General features: G+C 38.4%; 2 protein-coding genes across 18 annotated transcripts in view; both read right to left on the reverse strand.

Annotated features, from left to right (window-relative positions):
- The window catches only part of LOC123970748 (disks large homolog 1-like), a 115,402-nt gene extending 114,648 nt beyond the window's left edge, over positions 1–754 (reverse strand). For both annotated transcript variants that reach the window (XM_046049017.1, XM_046049016.1), the window contains exon 1: positions 659–754. In XM_046049017.1, the coding sequence (XP_045904973.1) occupies positions 659–677 (19 nt within the window). In that variant the 5' untranslated portion in view covers positions 678–754. The remainder of the gene's footprint in view (positions 1–658) is intronic.
- A 211-nt stretch (positions 755–965) lies between these two features.
- Positions 966–21,502, reverse strand: part of lrrc7 (leucine rich repeat containing 7) — an 84,793-nt gene continuing 64,256 nt past the window's right edge. For 4 of the 16 annotated variants that reach the window (XM_046049003.1, XM_046049001.1, XM_046049000.1 and 1 more), the window contains 8 exons: positions 19,407–19,574; positions 18,105–18,224; positions 17,742–17,952; positions 16,031–16,287; positions 14,788–14,880; positions 10,213–10,287; positions 6,677–6,856; positions 4,899–5,030 (listed from right to left, as the gene is read on the reverse strand). In XM_046049003.1, coding sequence (XP_045904959.1) covers positions 4,980–5,030; positions 6,677–6,856; positions 10,213–10,287; positions 14,788–14,880; positions 16,031–16,287; positions 17,742–17,952; positions 18,105–18,224; positions 19,407–19,574 — 1,155 coding nt within the window. In that variant the 3' untranslated portion in view covers positions 4,899–4,979. Of the gene's footprint in view, positions 1,096–4,898; positions 5,031–5,119; positions 6,857–7,582; positions 8,422–8,450; positions 8,670–10,212; positions 10,288–14,787; positions 14,881–16,030; positions 16,288–17,741; positions 17,953–18,104; positions 18,225–19,406; positions 19,575–21,502 lie in introns of those variants that run through there. The other 12 variants (XM_046049015.1, XM_046049014.1, XM_046049005.1 and 9 more) reach the window with 10 other exon arrangements.

Raw genomic sequence — 21,502 nt, forward strand, 5'->3', positions numbered from 1 at the left:
CTCCATGGCAATCTTAACATCTGATTAAACCGGAAGCACTGCGGCTTCTTGCAGTGAAGATGTCAAGCCAGACGACATTCAAAATTATTTCTTATTTATTGATTATATACGTATCTATAGCCCAATAATATATCAAGCAGAAGTTTTCAGATAAGCCTATTAAATATGTGCACATTCACACAGATTAATAGAGCAGCATGCAATTAACATAAGGCAGAGTCGGGAAAATATTGAGCTGAATTCTCTCCATCTAAACTTTGTGCGTTTTAGTGCATAATGCTACCAGCTAATAGATTATAGGTAAACTAAAGCAGATTTAAAAAATGAAATTAAATGCTGTCAGGTAGATAACGCGTGCCGTATTAACCACAATTCGTGAATAATTAGTAAAGGTTCTTAAATTATGATCTATAAGGTGTAGGCCTATGTGTCGACCAATTAACAATTCAGCGTTACATTACGGATGTCGTAGAGAAGTTTCGTGCTCTAGCGTTGTCCTTAACGCTAAAGAGAGGTTCGTTGACCTATAACCAACAACATCAACGCAACCTTTTAGAGTGGTTAGAACAGTTGCACTTGATATATTTTCTATAACAAAACAAATTTTAAAGAACAGAGATGAAAATAAAGCCAAAGAATTATCAAACATTATATTTACCTTTCTGTCGCACAGGCATGGTGAGTCGCACAGTCCTCCTCCCCCCGGGCTTGTGTCGGTCTGCGTCGCTGTCACAGTGTTATCTGTTATTACAGATGTGTTCGCCTGTCCCGGGACAGCCTGCCTCTAAACTGGGACACCGACCTGACACCAGAGTCTACACCAACTTGTCTTTTCATCAAAAGAAAAACTTTACGGAGTGTTTGAAAGTCCGGGAAAACCGTCAAAGCGGCAGAGAAAAGAGAAACTGTCAAACGTTGACATCAAACGCTGACAGGCGCCGCGTGGACTTGGTACCCGGAGATGTCGCTTGTTTTGTTTTTTTCACTCGTCGTCTCTTTTACTCTCCCTCTGTCTCGCTTTTGTAAAACTAGTTCTCCATTTCTTCATTCAGGTGACTTGACTCAAAACGCTGTCCAACCGGTTCTTAGGCGGTCCTGTGGGAAGAACACAGAAATACGCACGCAAGCACACACGCACGCACGCACGCACGCACACACACACACACACCTACCTATAAGTCCCTAAAAGACACACACATTCATGCACTGGCCTCAAAGCACTATTAAAGCAGGTTTGAGAGGCTCTTCATAAGCAGCTTGTGAATGTTGGTGGTATTGTCATGTTTTAAACAGCTATATTGTGTGCAGTGAATAAAAGAACATCTAACATCTAATCCACTCAACTCTGAGTATAGATTTGGGTTTACAGATACTGATTAGACAGTTTTAGATCTAAAACCTCTCATACAGCCCCCAGTGTCATACTTGTTGATTAAATTAGATATTTAACTGTACAGATATAAAACAAAAAGTCTGGTCAAATTTATAGCAAATGCTGGGTGTGTAGGGTTGATATATATTATGGTACCCCTATGCTCACACACAAAACACAACACAATCTAAAATGCAAGGTGTATGAGGGATATAGTTGAAATGTCACAGGTGTAATCCCACGGGCTGTCCAGGCAAGCCTGTGAATTTGGCGGTCATGGTAAATAGTTAAATTGTGTTGAGTAGATTAAAGATTCTCTATCCCAGGTGTGTTGATCTCTCAGCCTAGATCCATGTCAACTAACATTACCAGGGCCTAGTTTACCCAAAACAATGCAAAATGAAAACAAATCCTAGATGAGTTTATGTGTGGCACAGCAGAAAATCAAGTAGTACTTAAGCATCTAACTCATTAAAGATTGGTTAGATAAAAGTTTTTATTTTTAGTATTTTATCAATTTAAATATAAAATTGTTGATTCCCAGTTGGTAACATGGGAAGCTGCTCCCAGCACAGGAGCTAACACAAGCTAACAGTAAGCTAACTCTATCTCCACAAACCAGAAACTGCGTGACAGAATGTTAAACAATAAAGAGAGAATTGGTTGGACCAAATTAGGATTAATAATCCAGTAAATACTGGACTCACATTCAACGGGTGGCCAGAAAGAGGACTGTAAATGTTGCTGTTTTTGGTCAGTGTAGTAGGCAGTTGTCTGCTAACATAAATTTGGTAATTTAGCTAATGAAGTTAGTCTTCCTGCACTTTAGTGGTCTAAAAACACTTATGTCACATAATATAGTAACATTACTGTCAGTGTTTGAAGAATTCTCTATATTTAGCCTACCACCAAACTTTGAATCTAAGGTACTTCTTTAAGAATGTAGTAGCATCTCTTTGCTAGCACTTGTCCACATGTTTTGGTGATTGAAGGCGTGATATTTTATATGCGAATAAGACTTGAATGGGAGATTGGGGAAGTTAACTTTAAATTTGATGATACTGTGTCTTGCTAACAGCTTCTTGAGTTTCCAATAGGCTATACTGCGAGTGCCAGTTCATTCTCAAAATAGTTTCAGAACTAGATTTAGCCACATCATTGCTAATATTTATCTTATAAAGTTTATCTGAGATCATAAACAGAATCACAAATTAGTGAAATAAAAAAAGTTTGCCGAATGTTTTGTTTGCCTATTATCACTTTAGTGGTTTAGGTTACGCAAGCTAATTGTCAGATGGGGAATAAAAAGCGAATAGGCTACTTTGGTGTATATATTTCCATCATCTAGCTAAAAGTCATCTGACCAATAGGCCAATCATCCACAAAAACTGGATTATGCCTTTAAAGTAAGAGTCTAACATCTTGAAATATCACCTATTTACCCATTGTCAGATGAGGAGATGAATATCAAATCAAAGGTTCATGTTGCTTTCAGCCTTGCTTAGCTCAAAAATTAAGAATATGCCTTTTAACAACTCCAAAACAGTCACCACTAAACCCAGGCTTCATCTGGGTTTTGTTAAATTCAATGAGCAGGCTAAATAAGACACCTTTGTACTTTGCTGTTCCACTTTTGATGGAGTTAGGTTAACTGTTTCGCCTGCTTTCATGTGCTAAGCTAGGCTTATACATCCCGTACTGGACAAACAGAAAAGGAATTATACCGATCTTCTCTTCATACTCTGGAAAGCAAACAAGTTAATTTCCATAATTGTGGGAGTGTACCTTTTATATTCTTTGTCTCACTGACACCAGTCTATTTCACATTCTATGATGCATTAACTCAGTAATAAGGTCAACAATCATAACCTTGAGAGTGGAGATGCTGACAGTTGTCAGACTAAAAAGACAGCAAGGCAAAATTAGAAATCCGAAGTTGCTGCAGGACACATATGATGTCCCGCATGTTGGACACAATATACTGTATGTCTATGTCTGTCTGGAGACAGTGGAGCGACTGTTGGGACACTGCATCTGCAGACACACACACACACACTCACTCACTCACTCACTCACTCAACTCACTAAACACATGCAGGCAGCAGCTGAATGCAGGTCATGGACTCAGTCTCTGGTGTTGTTATTGATCAGGTCACAAGAGCTTATTGACAACTTTGATGGGCGCAAAAAAACTCTTGCTCTGTATACCACACACAAACTGATGCCAGCATAATATATGAGTTAGCGTGGGGAGAAATGTATGCATGACTGTGTAAGTGGGTTGGTCAGTCAGCACACAGACGTAGGCCTATCATTTTGTCCAAACCAGTGTGTAAATGAGAGAGTAAAGAGGAAAGGGAACAAAGGGGCATCATTCTGCTTTTGTCAATGCGTGTGTTAGTGTGTGTACTATTACCCTCTATTGTTAATTGTCGGCCTGTATCACAGTAAGCAGAATTGTTCTAGGGCACTGATGCCAGGAGAACAGTGGGGAATGGTACAAGACAGACAAGGGGAAGAACATTTAGTCAATTATACCTATCATTTACAATCCAGTTATGAATCCAGTAAACCACACTTTAGTGGTAGGCTAAATAATGCAGTTAATGAGTGGTAAACGGTAGAAGAAGTAGGCTATGCAGATCCTTTACGAAGCTAGAAAATAACGGACATGGCTTCGTGTCCTGGCTTGCGTCGCCGCTATCTTGTTCATTATTGCTATGTTATTACTATTCAGTAACATGCTTGCAATTAATTTACCATATAGATTTGTGCTGAAAAGTTTAATAAATATTATGTGAGAGAATATGTTCAACTGCTGGACATAAATGTTCGCCATCAAACCCAACATGTTCCAATGGTGGATTTTAGAGACAAACGGACAAGAAAGAAAAGTTGAACAAATGACAACAAAAAGATGTAATCCTCTATTTTTTAGACATACTGAATGGTAAATGAATACGCGCATTGAGCAAAATTGGGTTGGATTTTCTTACAAAGCCATAAAATGGACTTATAATTTAATTTCCTTGTTATTAATGTCCAATAAAGGTCATGAATAAATCAAAGGCTGAATACAGTAGGTGTCAACAAGTGCAGAGGTCAGAGAAGCCAGGTTGGGAGAAAGCGGGAAGGATCAGTTTTTTCAGCTGCATGTGATGTGTGCAAAATCCAGTAGTATTTTTATAACATAATACTTACCACAATGGACCAAAGTTTGCCTTTTAGATTCTGAAAAACACTGACAAACTGAGATACTGACAAACAATGACTCAGCTGACCCTCTGTGATCCACAGCTCAGACGAGTGTCAAGAATAAATGAGATTGATGGATAGAGAGGGATGAAGAAGAGTCAGGCTGTTAGACTAATGGACAGGAACACAAAGGAGCATCTGCTGACATGATGAGAGTACTGAGTTTAATCCACACAGAAGCAGAGGAAACTGAAATCTACCACAGACCTGCTGTGGTGATCCTCATCGCTCCTGCCTCTTTCCTTTCTTTATCCCTCGCTTCCTTTCTTTACCTCATCTCTTTTTTGCTACCCGCTTGAACTTTATCCCTTTCTTTTTCGTGTCTTTTTCCCTTTCTCCTTGTTTGTTTCCTTCATCCCTTTCTTCTTTTGTCTAATTCCCTATTTTTCCTTGTTCTCTCTTCCTACAGTAATAAAGACACAGAGGAGCAGAAATAGAGATATCCATCTCTCCTGCCATCCACAGAGCTCAGTGCACCAGGAGGAACCCAGATTACCAATAGTGACATTTTTATTATTTGTACAATAGAGACTTTAGTACATTATTCAAAACACTTCTTATATACTGAAAAAATGGTACGTCCCAAAGCCCAAAATGGCTCCAGTATAATCGCTGCACAGCATTTTTTCAATTTTATACATATATTATTTTTTGTAAAAACTGTATCTTAAATAGTATGTACAGATAGCATCTGCAAAATGCATTCTAAACACATGATATATATTATATATACTTCTGCAATTACATTTCTCCGCATTAATACTCAAACTTAAAACTGGAAGGAGTTCAACTTGCATGTGCAAATAAATAAAGAAATAAATAGTTTTGTTAAATCGTCACTAAAATTTGTCCAACTTATAACTTTACAGCGGTTCTCTTTTTCGGAGGTCAAAGTACTTTTTGTCACACAACAGAAGAAGCAGCATTCAAGTTGGGTAGGTGTAGGTACTGCAGAAAGCATGAGTACATTCACAATCAATATGAGTCATTTTAAATTGGATTTCATTCACAGCTATGTACAGTGACACCGTCCTCCATTTGTTCAGCTCTTATGTAGTTTAAACACATAGAAAATGACTGTTTTTATAGTCATATACATATATATATAATATATATTTGTATAACACAAATTCACAATTACAGTAGAAATACATTTTATACAGTTTTGGATAGTACATGTGTAGGTCTCCAAGTCATACTGTGCGTACTTCCATCCATAACTTTGTTATAAGTGTCATTATTATAAAATATCACAATTTTTGAGCAAAGCTAAGGTATATCAATATATTTAGAAAGAATTACCTGAAACATGTAGTAAAAAATAATTATATTATCAAACCTTTTTCTCTGTTCTCATCACAATATCTTTGATTCAAACTAAAACTCTAAATAGGGTTAGGTGAGTACCTGTGGTTAAGATCTCTCAACCACATGACTAAACTGTGTCATTTTGTGTCCCTTATATTGAATTAACTAAATTCTAACTCTTATTAAAAGAGTTGACACAAAATGGGCACAGGATGACACTGTCATGTCAAGTAAAAGCAAAGGACAGTGAAGGATGTTGTTTTGCTCTGAATGAAACATCAGATGTTATACAGAACAGAACAAAACTCCCTGTCATGAAAAGTCTTCAAGACATGTGTTGCATTTACACAAAGACAGAAAATGAACCTCTTCGCTCTTTTTCTGTGGTTACTTTTGTCATGCCAGTACAATTTCTGAAGCATGGCCAAAGCCACATTGACATGGCTCCAAAAAACGCTCAGTTTCTACATCTGAGTCTACTTTTCTTTGTTTCCCTGCTCTTCTTAATGTCATATTCCAAATACTATCTGACTCTATCCACATATAATTTTTAACATTCATCAACTAAGTTGTCCACCTAGAGTCAATGAGCATCTCTTCAGGTTACAAAAGTTACACTGAAATTTCAAGTTTAAACAAAAGTCTTGTGACGCAGAGCAGATCTTTCCCTGATTGTCTAAAAAGGGAAACTCTGATTCACTACAGATTTACCCATTAAGACACTAACACTGTGTGTTATACCTTACTGATTCTTGTAGGGACATTCTCTTTTCTCTCATTGCTTTCCACAGGGAGGCCAGAGGTCAGGACACTTCCCCAGAGGTGATGGTTACCAAATGTTAAGAAACAGTTTTCACACTGCTCCCACTGTGTGCAGATCAGATCTGGGCCACAAAGAGGTAAAGCTCTGATGCTTTGGGCCTGTGTAAATGCAACCAGAGAGGGGCAGAGGGTCTATATGGCACCAATTATAGAACATCAGTCTCACTGAAACTCAGTGATATTATACATCTAGAGTCTTCTACAGTGTAGAGAAGTCTAGAAGACAACATAAAATGGCTGGTTCAGTGACCAATGATATGAAAGCATGCTGTGACTGTGACATACAACTCAAACAGCTAAAAAGGATGCAACATTGCTGTAACAATACTAGAAAAGGACCTCAAAATATTGGCACAGAAGTTATGAATAATGTTACAGTGTGTGTGTGTGTGTTTGTGTGTGTGTGAGTGTGACTGGTTTTATGATAGCAGTTGAATTCTAAAAATGAGGCTAGAATATAGACAGGGCTTCATTATGCAGTAGTGCACAGTGTGTTGTGTATGGGGGCACATACGTCTACTGTATACAATATCTGTGTTTGCCTGTGAGTTTATGTGCATGGCAGTGTATGTAAACATTGCTTGGTAGATGGCACTGCAGGACAAGTTAGGCTCTGCTGAAAATCTCAATGGGCTGAGCCTCAGAAATATTGCTTTAGCTCTTTTCAGCACAGCTGTGCAAGCAACAGTTTAAAAAACAAAAAAACAAGTAGCTGTGATGAACTATGAACAGTGTTTTCTTTACAGAAGGAAATCTGTGGTATACTTTAGAAAAATGTCCATTTGGAGAAATAATCCCTGTATGTTCATAGGAGAGAATTCAGAATGCGGTTTATCAACAATATTTATATTACTCATAAACTTTTAGAGCTGTCTGTCCAGGCCCCAAGGAGACTGCAGCTCTAGAAAGCTGCAGCTCGATATATGTACACAAGGCAGAAAGTCTTAAGTTTTCAATTTCTGTACACTGGAGGCAATAATACCTGCAGAACAGCGAAGAACAGAAGACAGCAGAAAAGACTAAAAACACAAGATGGTGAAGGAAAGAGAAGAATGGAACAGAAAATAAAAGACAAAGAAGAAAAACACAATACAAGACAACAGAAAAGAGAATAGAACAGAAGAGGACAGCAAAATAAGAGGCAGTGGCAAAAACACCCCAGAACTCTAACTAACCAACAAAAACAAAAACTATTCAGACTGACTGATCAGATGAATAATTAACAAACCAACCACAAAATCCAAACTGCAGCAGCCCTGTAGGAACTCAAAGCATAGAGTCCTCTTGTGGTCCATCCAGTTGTCGATCAGGTCCCTGACCGCCGCTGGACAGAAGAGCCGATATGTTTCCTATGGTACATTTGGCACTAGTATTTGCCTTTGGTCCAGCAATAGGCAAATAAATGTCTGTGTATTCCCCTAAAAAGGTAAAAAAGGCGGCTCGTTTTTCAGGTCCACAAGCCTCCAGTAGAGGGCAGGTGGGGTGGCATGGGATGGCGAAGAGCAGAGTCGAGAAGCGTTGTGTTTGTTTGTTTGTTTGTTATAAAATTATTTTTAGCGCGTGCTGCTGTCTCTCAGTACTACCAAGTCCACCGTCCGCTGGAAACTCTTCAACAGAGAGACGGCTGTCTCGTGCTCCATGTGTAAAAAACTATGTCCGTTAGCCTGCAAGGCAAACACGCAGCACAGTCAACAGCATGTGTGTGTGCATGTATGTATAGAGGTATGTGTGCTGCAGTATTACCATACATATGTGTTTGTGTGTGTGTGTGTGTGTGTGTGTGTGTGTGTGTGTGTGTGTGTGTGTGTGTGTGTGTGTGTTGTGGAAGGATGGAGGGTCACTGCCATCATTATCTCAGTAACACATCACTGTTGGGGAAAAGAGAGAGAAGAGGAGGAGCTACACAGTCATGCTGTAGAGAGAAGGGGTAAAGACAAAAAAGGGCTTTTAGATGAGTTCATCCAGCTAAACTGTACATCTGTGGAGAGAAGATGGGGGAGGGGGGGCATGAAAGGAATGAGAGAAATAGGGGGTGGGGGGGTAAATTATAGCAGTGAAATGGACAAACTTTAGCACTATTTTGAAATAATATAGTAAATATATAAATAAATAATTATATAAATAGATAGATACATAAATAAATCAGTTCTGTTTATTGTTTTCTGATTTGTTTTGACTGATTTACATGGAAGGTGGAAGTTGTTTTAATAGGTATTGTTGGCCCTGGGAAAGAATCCCGGCGAGGTGTAACAATACATTATTTCAGCATCATCAGAATGTGCTCATGTTTACTTATGATGCACCTATGTTTGCTTTTTCACAACTTATATTTAAGAGAAACAAGCTAGTCATCTGAAAATAGCATAGGCCTACTGTAATTCAGCCAAACTGCAGTATTCAGTTACTTTCATAATGCAATGTGGTGCAGTTCCCAGCGTTTTGGCCCATGTCTTATCCAAAGTTACTCTATATAAATATAATTTAGAAGACTGAGCACAAAAACATGTCTGGCTCAAAAAGTTGTTTTGACTAGAAAAAGAATTAATCGACAATATATATCGTAAATATATTACAAACAGCAACTTAATTGTGAGACCAAAGCATTCTGGCTTGGATCAGTCATCAGGGTCATAAAAAAATCCATGTGCGGATGCCCCCAATGGCTGATATGTACAGTATGTGTATGACTGGTTGTTTAACTTTTGCAATTATTTTGTCTTTCATCCTCATTCTATTTAAAGGTTCTTTGTGATGTATTTTACGATGACAAGTACAAACAGAAACTCTTCGGTCTCACAATAAAGTTGTGCCAGAAATCACTACTCTGTTAAAAATAGTAGCCATGATTAAAATTAATTCTGCTTGAACTAGTTGAATTTTTTACTTTTGTGTCGCAACTGCAATCCCACAGTTAGAACCGAATCTGTATTTTTAAATAGCTAAAAGTAACTTCAGGCCTTTCTTAAATTGATGAAGTCCTTAGTTTCATTGTAATAGTGTAAATAACTGTAGAAATGTCATATTGTCTTAGGCTTTCAAATCCCCCTGTGAGCTTTGGCCAAAAGGTTTCTGGGTGTCACTGGCTAATGATGAATGAGAGAGAGAGAGTTGGGGGGGGGGGGGGGTTCTGGACCAACAGGTACACACACAGGCAGAATGTACAGGCAGGGAAATGATCAAGTCTAATATAAACACTTAGTAAAATAATACCAGTGGATGAGTTACTTTGTGATCACTGGCTCAATCACTGTTTGTCTGTTCACTAAACAGCATTTGTGGAATTATCTGTGTAAGAAAATGTCCAGCTAACTGTAGAAAGTGTACATGACTTCCTCTTTTTCCCTACCAAATGCAATGCCTCGCAATTTACGAAATAAGGGAAAGGTTAGGGAGGGAGAGAGGGCAGGGCATGTGGCTGTTTCTGGCCCATTTAATGATGACTTAGAGGATGTTACCTGCAGTATCTTGTCCCCGGGCTGCAGGGCAGAGGCGGCGGGCCCGTCATGCTGTACCCTAGTAACAAAGATACCCTATAAGTCAAAATGATACAACGTTAGGACAACACAGGGACACGATGGTTTAGAATCTTTGCCTTTCTCATTCTCATCTTAATACCCACCCCCCTCCCCCCTCAAATAAAAATCACATTTCTGCCAAAAAGATACGGGAAGTTCACCAATGCATTCTCTTTAGTCTAAATTTAGAGAGGCATGCAATTCATGATGATAGGATTTTTGTCATTTTAAGTACTTGGGTTTACTTGTTATTGGCATCTATCTTAAAATTTACAGAAGCTGAGTGATACATTCCTCCCAAAAAGACATAGACTATACATGTCAAAATGTTTTATCGTATCGACATAGAATAGATATGAGGCTAGAAAGAGAGAAAAATAGATATACAGTAATTATATATAAAATAGGGGAAGAATAGTGGAATAGGTACGAACTTGTGGAAATAAGTATTTAGCAGGGAGGGCAGAGATATTTAATTCCCCCATATGTCCCCTCAATAACCCAAGGCAGAGATTGTAAAAACACCAACATCTTTTCACGGAGCGCTGAAAGATGTTTTTGAACACAGAAAGTGTAGGACAATGCAGCCGTATCAACTCAACATGGTTCAACAGGTTGTGCACTGGTTGAACACACAATGTGCCACACGTGACACCAGTTATAAACCAAAAACAATATGATGTAGTATTGACAGTGCAGTAGCACCAACATACTACAGTATGTGAGTGAATGCAAAACAAACACATATATTGCATGTTAAAGAGGTGTGTATGTTAGAAGTGTTGGGTTACTGGCATTCATACAGTGAGCCTCATACATGTATACAATCAAATAATTTTGAAAATCTGGCTATGAAATCTTTCATCATTTGTATGCAAAGTGGCGCATATATGCAATTTATAACATACTACAAACATCAACTTCATTAATTGTTATTTGGAACTGGTCAGTTAATTTTAATACTTCATGACATCCTTTACTGCAGTACTGAGAAAGTGGACTTAAAAACTTAAAGACATCCCTGCCAGGTCACATACGGAGCTCACTGTACATTACAAATGTGTTTGTTAGCAGCAGAAAATTGTTAGTCACAACAATTAAACATTTACATACTTTAAAGCTGTTGCACACAAAGCTGCAGCGCCCTGCAAAAACCTTCCATCTTCAAATGTCTGGATTTTTTCGGAAATTTTGAAAATGTACCTATTTTTAAGGTGTTGTTAAGTTTGACCACAAGCATATAAACTGCTTTCTCCACAAGTAGGGACAACAAAAGTGGTCAGGTCCATAAAAAAGGACAGTACTGGGGTGAGGTTTTTGCAGCTTAGTGATAACATACAAAAAATCTTCAAAAAATTAGTTGGTAAATATTGACAGTAGCTCAGTGTACAAAGACGACATATTTAGTAACACCATAAACAGAAAACTGGATTTTCAGATGTTCAAGGCCCAGATCTGACTAAAAATCCAAGTTCTCCATAAAATCTGCCATCAGGACTTAAACCGAGCATGAGAAGTAAATACATCAAAGCCCGGGATCCCACTCCTGTCAATACAGGAAATGAGTCACCGTCTCCACTTGCTGAATCCTAATTAGCCAGAAGTGAAACTGACCCAGTGGCTTGGAGTGCCATAGCTAGTCTTTTAAGTCAAACTTAAAACATCAGTCTAAATTTTGAAACAACTTGTCGGATTCAATGTGATAAGGACATTTCTGTTCTCACAAGTATGTTTTGTAAAACCTTCAATCAATCTAAATTAGTTCTCGCAAGATTATTCTGTTTCTATACAAGAAACACATGCAAATAGCTTCAAACTTTAAAGAAGGCTGATCAGGCCAAACTTTGTTGTTGTTTCAAGTAAAAACAAACAAAATGTTATGATAAGGGATATTGTTAGATATCTTTAAAGATTATTTACAACAAAACAATTCTGTCAAGTTTAGGATTATAGTTTGTGTCATTTGAACAATACACAACTATGTACTTCTCTTGGTAAAATATTCAAGTTGTGTTCAGCCATTATAAAAGATAAAAGAGAATTTCGAACCAAAACTAATACGAGATGTTTATGCTTTTTTACTTTAGTGCTTAACAAAAAAAGAGGAGGCACCTTTAGTTAGAATTTGTATGTATATAACAGGCTTTCCAATTCAAACTGAAATTGTTGAAAATAAGTGATGGTGATACTGCTCTAACAGTATAATAATTATCGTTATATAGCACTTTAACCTAAAAAACAATTTTCAGTTGTAAATTAACCTGAGGGCTACATGTGTGTTGTTTTAACCCAGACATGGGTGCAAACAACCAGCTGAACACAAGGTGGAGCCACAGTCATGTGCCACAGCGGTGGCTGTAGTAGCCTCTAGAGATCAAAACCACAAATGTATAATTAATCAGTCAAGCTGTTTTGATCCACTGCCCTTTTTAACTATTTAAACTCTGGCTCAGTTTAGCCTGAGGTCTGTCCCTAGTTTACATTCAAAGAGAATTAAAACAATTTATGTAGTCCTAAATCTGGCAATATCTACTAAAATAGTCACAGATGTATATGTAAAAAGGGTTGGACAAACCAAAATGAGATATCATAACTGGGCCATAAAATGATGATTAAACCAAAATCAAAGGCATCTGCATTTGTTTGAGCTAAAACTGCTGACAAATGTGACAGCTGTGAGTTGACAACTTCTGAAAAACATGAAAGCAACCTTCAACTGCTTTAGCAAGATGCCTCACATGTGTGGTTGGATGTAACATGGGGACCAGAAGAACAAGCCGATTAAAAGGAAATTTGGTGGTGACAGATAATAGCTGTTTTTGTATTATGGTAACTCAGAAATTGCCACCATGAGGCCCTGTGTGAACCTGAGTGGGGGTCACATGTGTCGGGTCAGAGGTGAGCAAAGCAGACATACATTTCATTTCACACCACATTTAGAACTAAATGCACATTTCACTTTATAACATTTACATTTGAACCATACATAGCCTACTCCCACAACTCAGTGAAAATTAAACATTTGCTGACATTAACTGGGATTACTGCAGATACCCAGAAGATCAGCAGATGACTGACGTTCACTGTCGCTGAGATTTTAAAAAAGCTACAGTATGATGGTAAAGGTAAACATTTCACTCTGATGTGAAATATTGCCAAGTATTCTGCAATATCAATTAATCCCTATTAACATACATAGATAAAGTATGTCTATGTCTAATCATATACCATACATGATATACTGTATTTTCTACAGTAGAGAAATATACTGTTACACAATGTAATTCCTTGACAAAAGTAATCATCTGCTTTGAGAAACTGCAGCTGGTGGAAGCTTTATGGATACAAGTAGAGATGGGAATGATTAAATAACTGTATGTGTCAGCAACTAAGTCTCTACTTGTCTATTTAAAACTTAAGTTAAATGATGGATTGACAGTTTGTATATTACCACTTCATACCCCCGACCTAAAATAAATTCACCATTCGTCACATAGGCTGTACAGAGGCTGACTGTTTAAAGAATTCTTCTTGTAGGCTCTCTATTTATAGACCAGCTGTCTCGTCAGTTACTCAGTTACTCAACATCTGAGTAACAGTCAGTAAAATCTGCCATACTTCACCATCCCTAGATCAAAGTGTTGAACATCTAAAATCACCCACGGTGTCCCAGAACTAAAGCAGCCTTCCTAAAATAGCTGTCAGAGCTCCGTTAGCAGCGTCGCTCCTTTAGACTGACTATAGCAGCATGTTTCTAGGACAGAATGCCATGTGCAGGAGGCCTGGGGGATCTGCAACCCCAGCAGGCTCTCAGTACAGGCACAAACTGACAAAATCAGTCAAACTCAGAAGTACAAATGATAAAAGAGTTTGGCCTATCTAGTAATAAGACACCATGAGTGCATGTGGGCACAAATCTATTTCTGTAGACTGAAATATTCAAGTTTGTTGCTGTTCTTAAATTTTCCAAAAAACCTAATACTGTATAAATGAACCAAACAAGTGTGTCAGGTTCCTAACAACATAACGGGGGCGGGGCGCCACACTGAGTGGCAGCCGTGTCACTCTGACATCTCTCCATGTGTTATTACATGTGCATGTGTGTGTATTTCAGACTGTGTGTGCATACTAATAACAATAATAACAGCAGAGTGAAAAAAACATTGAATTTCCCCTTGTGGGATTAATTAAGTATATTTTCTTCTTAACATATTCGGATAACAAGGGTTTCCAATATTTCAAGAGGTTTAGTTTTGATATATATTTTTATGACAGCTCAGGCATCTTTACCCCTTCAAATACATAAACTTCAATTAAACTGCTTTTTTCCCCCAACAGTCTGTAGTGTAAGATCACAGACTCAAAGAGACTCAAAGTTAACCAAGTCAACTGCTGCCTTACAGACATATAGACAGATAGACAAAACACTGCGGGTAATGAGCAGCAGTTTCCATGGCAACTCTGAGGTAAAGCCGGGGAGGCTGTGATTGGCTGGCAGGCCGGGTCGGGTCGTACCATGTCGGAGGGTTTGAAGGGGTTCCCCTGGCCACTGATGCCACCAGAGATACTGAAACCAAGACCAGGGTTCTTCTCTATTCTTACACACAACTAGAGAGAGAGGAGTGGAAGAAATAGACAGACAGAAAAACAAAAAGAAAAGAAAGAAAGACAAGTGAAAGTGAAATACAAAGATCTTAACAATCTACACAAGCATAGAGTAGATAAGACAACATATACAGCAGTGGAAGAGTGCTTTCATGTGATGTGTGACACGTTTTGGCAGCTATATTGGAGGTCCTCAGTTCTCTGGCAACAACAATTGCGCCACAAATATCCTTGTCTGAGTTTTTCTATTTGGCATTATGAAAGCCATCTCATACTAAGAAGGGAAAAACAAAACCCCTCAGCACAATCAGCTGATCTGAATGGTGTGAATGACTTCATGTTCCTACCTAAACTGGTACAATGATCTCCATCTGTGAAATATCTCAGTTTTAGAACTACGCATCCATGGCTTTTTCAAGTACTGTTTCTACATAAACCATTGCTGTTAGAATGCTGCTAAAATTACACTTTGATGTACCAGGTATTATAATAAATTGAGTCCTTTAGTTAACAGCTTGTTGGCCTTCAAAATCCACTTGTCGACATGAGGGTCTGATTTAGTGAACCATCATGTCCTGTTATTAACTCATCTGATCTGGCTACAGAAGTTAACATTAACCACTTCTGTCTTTGTCACCTTAGTTTGCTGGTTTGATTTCCGCCTACATCTCTGGATTATTTCACTTTTACCATTTCTATGTTCTTGCGTGCATTAGCCTCAAATAGTTTACTGTTTATATTTGTACTGCATTGTATTTTTATCAGCTTGTCAGTCATTTGTAAGTCATTTGAATAACACTAACATGTTTGTAATTACATTTTGATTGATTGCTTGACTGATTGACCGATACAACAACAGCATTTTGTTCAGGTTAGCTGTGCTGACTCTTAAATGCAACATCTGTTTTGTAGGAGGAGACAGAGCTAAAGAAAGTTAAAGTCAGTTTACTCTGTCACACTTACCTTACAAATTTAGCTAATCAGACCATTCACCTTTACTTGTAGTGTAACTGAATGGAGCTATATCGACAAAACTAATATCCTTTCTAACCTAGCCATCATTTGAGTGCATCCTATTTTCAAACAGACCTCCAAGATAGTGTGGGATGTGCAGGCTGAAGATAAACAGACAGGTGCTCAGACAGACAGATACCTGTTCCTGGAAACCATCCGTGCTCTTCTGGCCTTTAGTCTGCAACAGGCAGCGAGCGCTCTGAGGACGTGGGTTGGTATGGGTCATGATAACCTGGTTGCTATGGACCATGCCCTGGCTGCTGTGGTACTGGGGGTTGGTGGCTGGCTGATGGGAGGAGTGGGAAGTATGGGGGTTGTACTGGGGCTGGTTCCCAGACGGGGACAGGGCCATGGGCAGGCCGGAGCTAGGGTAAGCCTGTCCAGGAGCAGGAAGGCCTAGATGGGAAAAAAAAGAAACTGGTAGAGTCTAACACTCACTTACACTATAACGTTCTATGATTGCTATGATTGATCAATGTTTTATTGTTTATTTAAGTATGTTGCATAAACTAATTCCACACACCACATCATTTATAAGCTAATTTGCAATGTCCATCCCCAGTGCGTAGGCTGTTGATCTGAGACACATGGAACACATAGTTAATTTTACATTGACAGACTAATGTACTATTACTGGGAAATTGACGGTCACCAACAGATCTCAAATAGCAATCTGGGGCAAATATAATTAAAATATCAGCAACTAACTTAAACTGAATTTAAGGCAAATAAAAAAACAAACAAATCAATACCAAACTTATTTAGAATAAACAGAAGGACACCAGGGTACTAGTTATGCGCAATACCAAACATTTTTTAATAAGATATGATACAGATACTTTTCGTTACTTATCATTTCCTTAATGGGTATGTAATTTTTCAATATAATTATTCTCTCTAGAAAAAAAATCATTACACTTAAAGGCAAATCCCATGACATAATACCAGTCATTAATAACACATTTATTACAATTACATGTAATACAATTTAATAAAATGTTTGTGCTAATAAGTGCAAAAATAGGCCAGTAATTATAGAAATACTATGATTATATCACAATAATACAAATAAATATGAATTAAAAAATTAGAAAATTTAAGATTTCTTCATCTTCGTAAACAGGCCATGATTGTTCCAGAGCAACTAACACTGGATGTGGGAGTTTCTTGTCACAAATAGTGAATTTTGTTGTATTTTTATCTGCGGGTGAAAAGTAGCGACACCACGATACGTTTCCTTTCTGCCATTCTCTCACAAGTTTGATACAGAAGTGTGTGACTTTGCGATACTGGATCTGTATATATGTGATTTGGATGTTTTCTTTTGACGCTATGTTTGTTGATAGTTTGAAATTTCTCATGTCGCATAGGTTTCCAAGGTCATGTGACACCAGCTAAAATTCTCATGGCTGTTTATTGGCACAAACATTATACAGAAGTACTGAAAATGCGTGGAAGTGATGCAGCAACCCATGTTTTCCATTTATATAATTTTACTGATTTTTTTTTTAAGGAACCAATACCAAATGCGTAGCTTGTGAGTATCAAAGTATCGCTCCAGCAGTATCGATCCACCCATCCCTACATGTTACATTAAGTGGCTAATGAAAGGTGATTCCTGGGTAGTTTGTGCTTTGTGACACTCGATTTAATCACTCTTTAATCGTCCTGACAACAGAAACACAAACATAGATTGTGTCAATGACAGTTTAATAACTGATTATACTACATGAGTTTCCGATTTCATGCTGTGATGGGTATCAGACGGTACTTATATATTATAAGTTTCAACCCTTTAATAAATCTTTACAGGCTACAAATGAACCATTTTCGAATTTATTAACATTTACCTTGAGGCATGGTGCTTTGGTACTGCCCCGGCCCCCCAGAAGGAACCACTGACAAGGGCATCCCTGGTTGGTATTGGCCTTTATTCATCATGCCATCGTAGCCCTGCTGCCCGACCACACGATGGGGCGTAGTGGACGAGGAGGAGGAAGAGGAAGTGGCGATCATGTGTGTGTTGTGTGATTGATGCGAAGGGTTATGGGAGTGGGCACTCTGTGGACAGAGAACGGGCAGTAAGAGGCATGGCATTAAAATTACACAACAGAGGAATGAATACTGGAGATGGTTATTTGTGTTGATAGTCTGTGGATAACACACAGTAAAACTAACATGAAAAGGTTCACTGATTAGACACCAGCTCTAACCTTTTTCATGAGGTTGTCAGGTGGGACATCCCTCCTCCCAAGTGAGTAGGGAGCCCACTGGTTGCTCCCTGACACCCCCTCCTGGTCATTATCCAGCATGGCAGCCTGCTGAGATGGGGTCTGAAAGAGAGACAGAGAGACACAGACACCATTACTGAAAATGAACTTTAGTAATTAATTCATGTATCAACCTTCGCTTAGTAAATAGCTTTTCTAGATGAAGTAAAGTAATAAACTGATAAATACTGTATCTGAACTGACAGTTACTTTCTTATTGCCCTTTCCTTCTACATCAAGAGCGTTAACACTTGGCTTTAAATCTTAACTAATTATCCGCAACATTAAATATAAATGATTAAATCAGCAACAATCAAAGTAAAAAGAAATGGCTTTGGGTATTATTTATTAATGGTTTAACACTCAAAAAATCAGCTAATCTGTTTCATCAGGACTGTGTGGTTTGATTGACAGTGATCAAACAACCCACCAACTGAAGAATCACAATTCAAATGTTGGAAGCAAGTGACATCCCCTTTCCTAACTAGGCCCTGTCCACTTCAAAACAGTAAGAAGAGCAAAGAGAAAAAAAGACATACTGAAATCTCTTGTTTGAAATAACTAAAAGCATATTAAGAAATTGCTTGAGATGTATTCAGAGCCTTTAAAAGTGTTCCCAGTTCAAAACTGTGACAATATTTTATTTGTATCAAGTGGCAATTAGTAGATAAATAAAAAAAAGATTTTGGTTAAAAAGAAGTGAGCCAGCCCCATGGTATGCCCTAAAATTATTTAATGTGGTGTAGACCTGCAATGCCCAACAGCTCAATGCCCAACATGTGTCAAACAAAGATCTGCCTGTAGAATGACATAAAACAGTAAAGTATTTTAGGATGGCAAAGACAAATGTCTGCTTGTTGACCTGCTTCAATGTCTGTTATTTTGGTAACCTTGAAATGTGTAAACTGATCTTGTAGTTAGGTCCAAACTCTTGAAATACCAATCCATCACCAGAATGTGCTCACTGGCTGCTACGTTTGACATTTTTAGTGCCTTTCAGTCATGTTGAGAAACATTCATGGGATCTGAACGCCAAAACGAAGGAGTGTCATACCCAGTTCACTGATACTCACAGTTTGAAGTTAGTTAGAAAAATCTAAATTATGATAGCAATAATGGCACAGAGTTAAATAATAGTTCATGGTTGCTGGATGAAGATGCAGTGGCAGATATTCGCTATAATTACCTATGTGTGCAGTAATAAGAGCAGTAGCAGGGGTTCATTGTTCTCAGAGAGATACTCACAGCGTTAGCAGACGGAGGAGGAGGTAGTGGCAGCCAGCGGCCAGCAGGGGGCTCATGCTTAGTGTTATTGTAAAGGTTAAAGTTCAAAGTGCTGCTGCGCCCCTGGCCGTGACCCCCGCCCTGACAGAGCATGCCCAGCGTGAGCGTGTTGTGCTTTAGGACACCACTCTGATTGGAGAAGACAACATCACATGACATGGGTGAATGTAAGGGGGTGGGGTGGGGGGTGGAGCCTACACAGCGAGCTGCGGCGTTTTGACAACACACTGTGAGCTCCACAAACAAACAAACAATAACACTGATAAAACAACAACAACAGTGCAGAGTTGCTGAAAGCACAGAGAAATGTTAGGTAGTGATTGATAATACACACAAAGAACATACTGTCATACAAGCAACAACTGGTGGATCAATTCCTTCAAACATTAGTATGGACGTTTTCAAATTAGTCTTGTAGTAATGTATGTGGATATTTAAACAAACAATAAGCCCAATCCCAAACTGAAAACTAATAACTATAAACATGTTGAACTTCAATGGACAGAAATTCCACAGCTCTGTCCAAATGTCCAGATGTTCTTTTGTTGTTTTTGTTTTGACAAGGTGGATGTATTGTGCACCATGTGACAGGCTAGGAGGATCATATAACGTATGATTGAACCATTAATATTCTGCACGTTATTGAAAGCTCTTTTCATAACTGTGCGCTCCAGACATCCTCCCTCTTATGTCTGATTGTCCTGTCTGTTGAGTCACCAGTTCTGATTAAAAAATTTGTTTGACATTTTGGAAAATATGTTTATTCTGTTTATTGCTGAGAGTTCGATGTGTAGACCAATAGCACTCTCGTGTCTGTACAATACATTTTAAGCTGGTGCCAGGAGACATATAGACTGGAAACAGCAAGCTTGGCTCTGTCCCAAAGGTAAAATAATAAGATAATAATATACCACCAAACACCTCTTAAGCTCTTTTTTGTTTAATCTGTTCAAAAAGTGTAAAAGGACAAGTTGCACTTTTACGGGGTTTATTTGCTGGATTTATTTCTTCACTGGGCCAGTGACTTTCTGGAGTCTTGTGAGGAGGCAGGAAGCAGGAAGTTACAACACATAACTGCCCATATTTGTTTTTACACTTTGGTTTTTGTACAGATTAAATAAGTGACTTTATGAGTTTTAAAGTGCTGGAAGGTTTTAAAATGTTAGGGCCAGTCGAACTGTTTTTCCATGTTTCCAGTCTATATGCAAAGTAAAGCTAATGGCCTGCTGCCTGTGGCTTCCTACTTAGGCTACTTCCACACTACTATGTTTTTGTTTAAAAACAGAGTTTTAAAACGAAAACGATCTCAGTCCACACCAGCGCTTTAGCTGCATATCAGAGTTGATCTCTGCTTATACTAAAATGACTGATAACGCACATCTGGCAATTCACATACACTGGGCATGCAAATGCCGGTGTAAACAGGAAGCTGAATGTCTACTGAAAGAAGAAAGTACTGCTACGGACAAAGAACCACAACAGAGATTTTTTTGCAACTAAGTGGAACTGTTACTGAAAGTAACACGGGAGTACAAAGCGACTGTGGCAGTAGAAAACAGACAGGGAGTCGTTGCAAAGCAAATACAGCGACATGCACAGTACAAGTGTGTATTTTTTGCACAGTACAAAATATTTTCATAAAAATACCAAAACAGTGTCAGTAGCATTGTGTTTTTGCTTTGCATGACTGATAAGACCCAATCAGGAAGCCAAAAGTGAGTGTCTGCATCATCGATTTTAATGTCCTCCATTTTGTCTCTTGTTGGAGTTTTAAAACAAAAAAGGGGTCAGCACCGTTTTGAAACTTCTTCGTTTTAGGTCTTTGGATTTGCCATTTTAGTCAAGACGGGAGGAGCAAACGTAGCAAAAGGTCTGTGTTTTAAAACGAAAACGTAGTAGTGTGGATCTGAACTGGAGATCCTGGAGGACTGAATGCGAAAAAGTGCTGTATCTTAAAGTAACAGCAGATCTTGCAACAAGCTGCGTTAAGATCCATCAACTAAAATGATCTTGGTGAGATTTTCACTCGTTTAAAAAAAAGATTTGATCTTGTGTTG

This window comes from Micropterus dolomieu, linkage group LG05 (genome assembly GCF_021292245.1).
Source record: "Micropterus dolomieu isolate WLL.071019.BEF.003 ecotype Adirondacks linkage group LG05, ASM2129224v1, whole genome shotgun sequence".
Lineage (NCBI taxonomy): Eukaryota > Metazoa > Chordata > Actinopteri > Centrarchiformes > Centrarchidae > Micropterus > Micropterus dolomieu.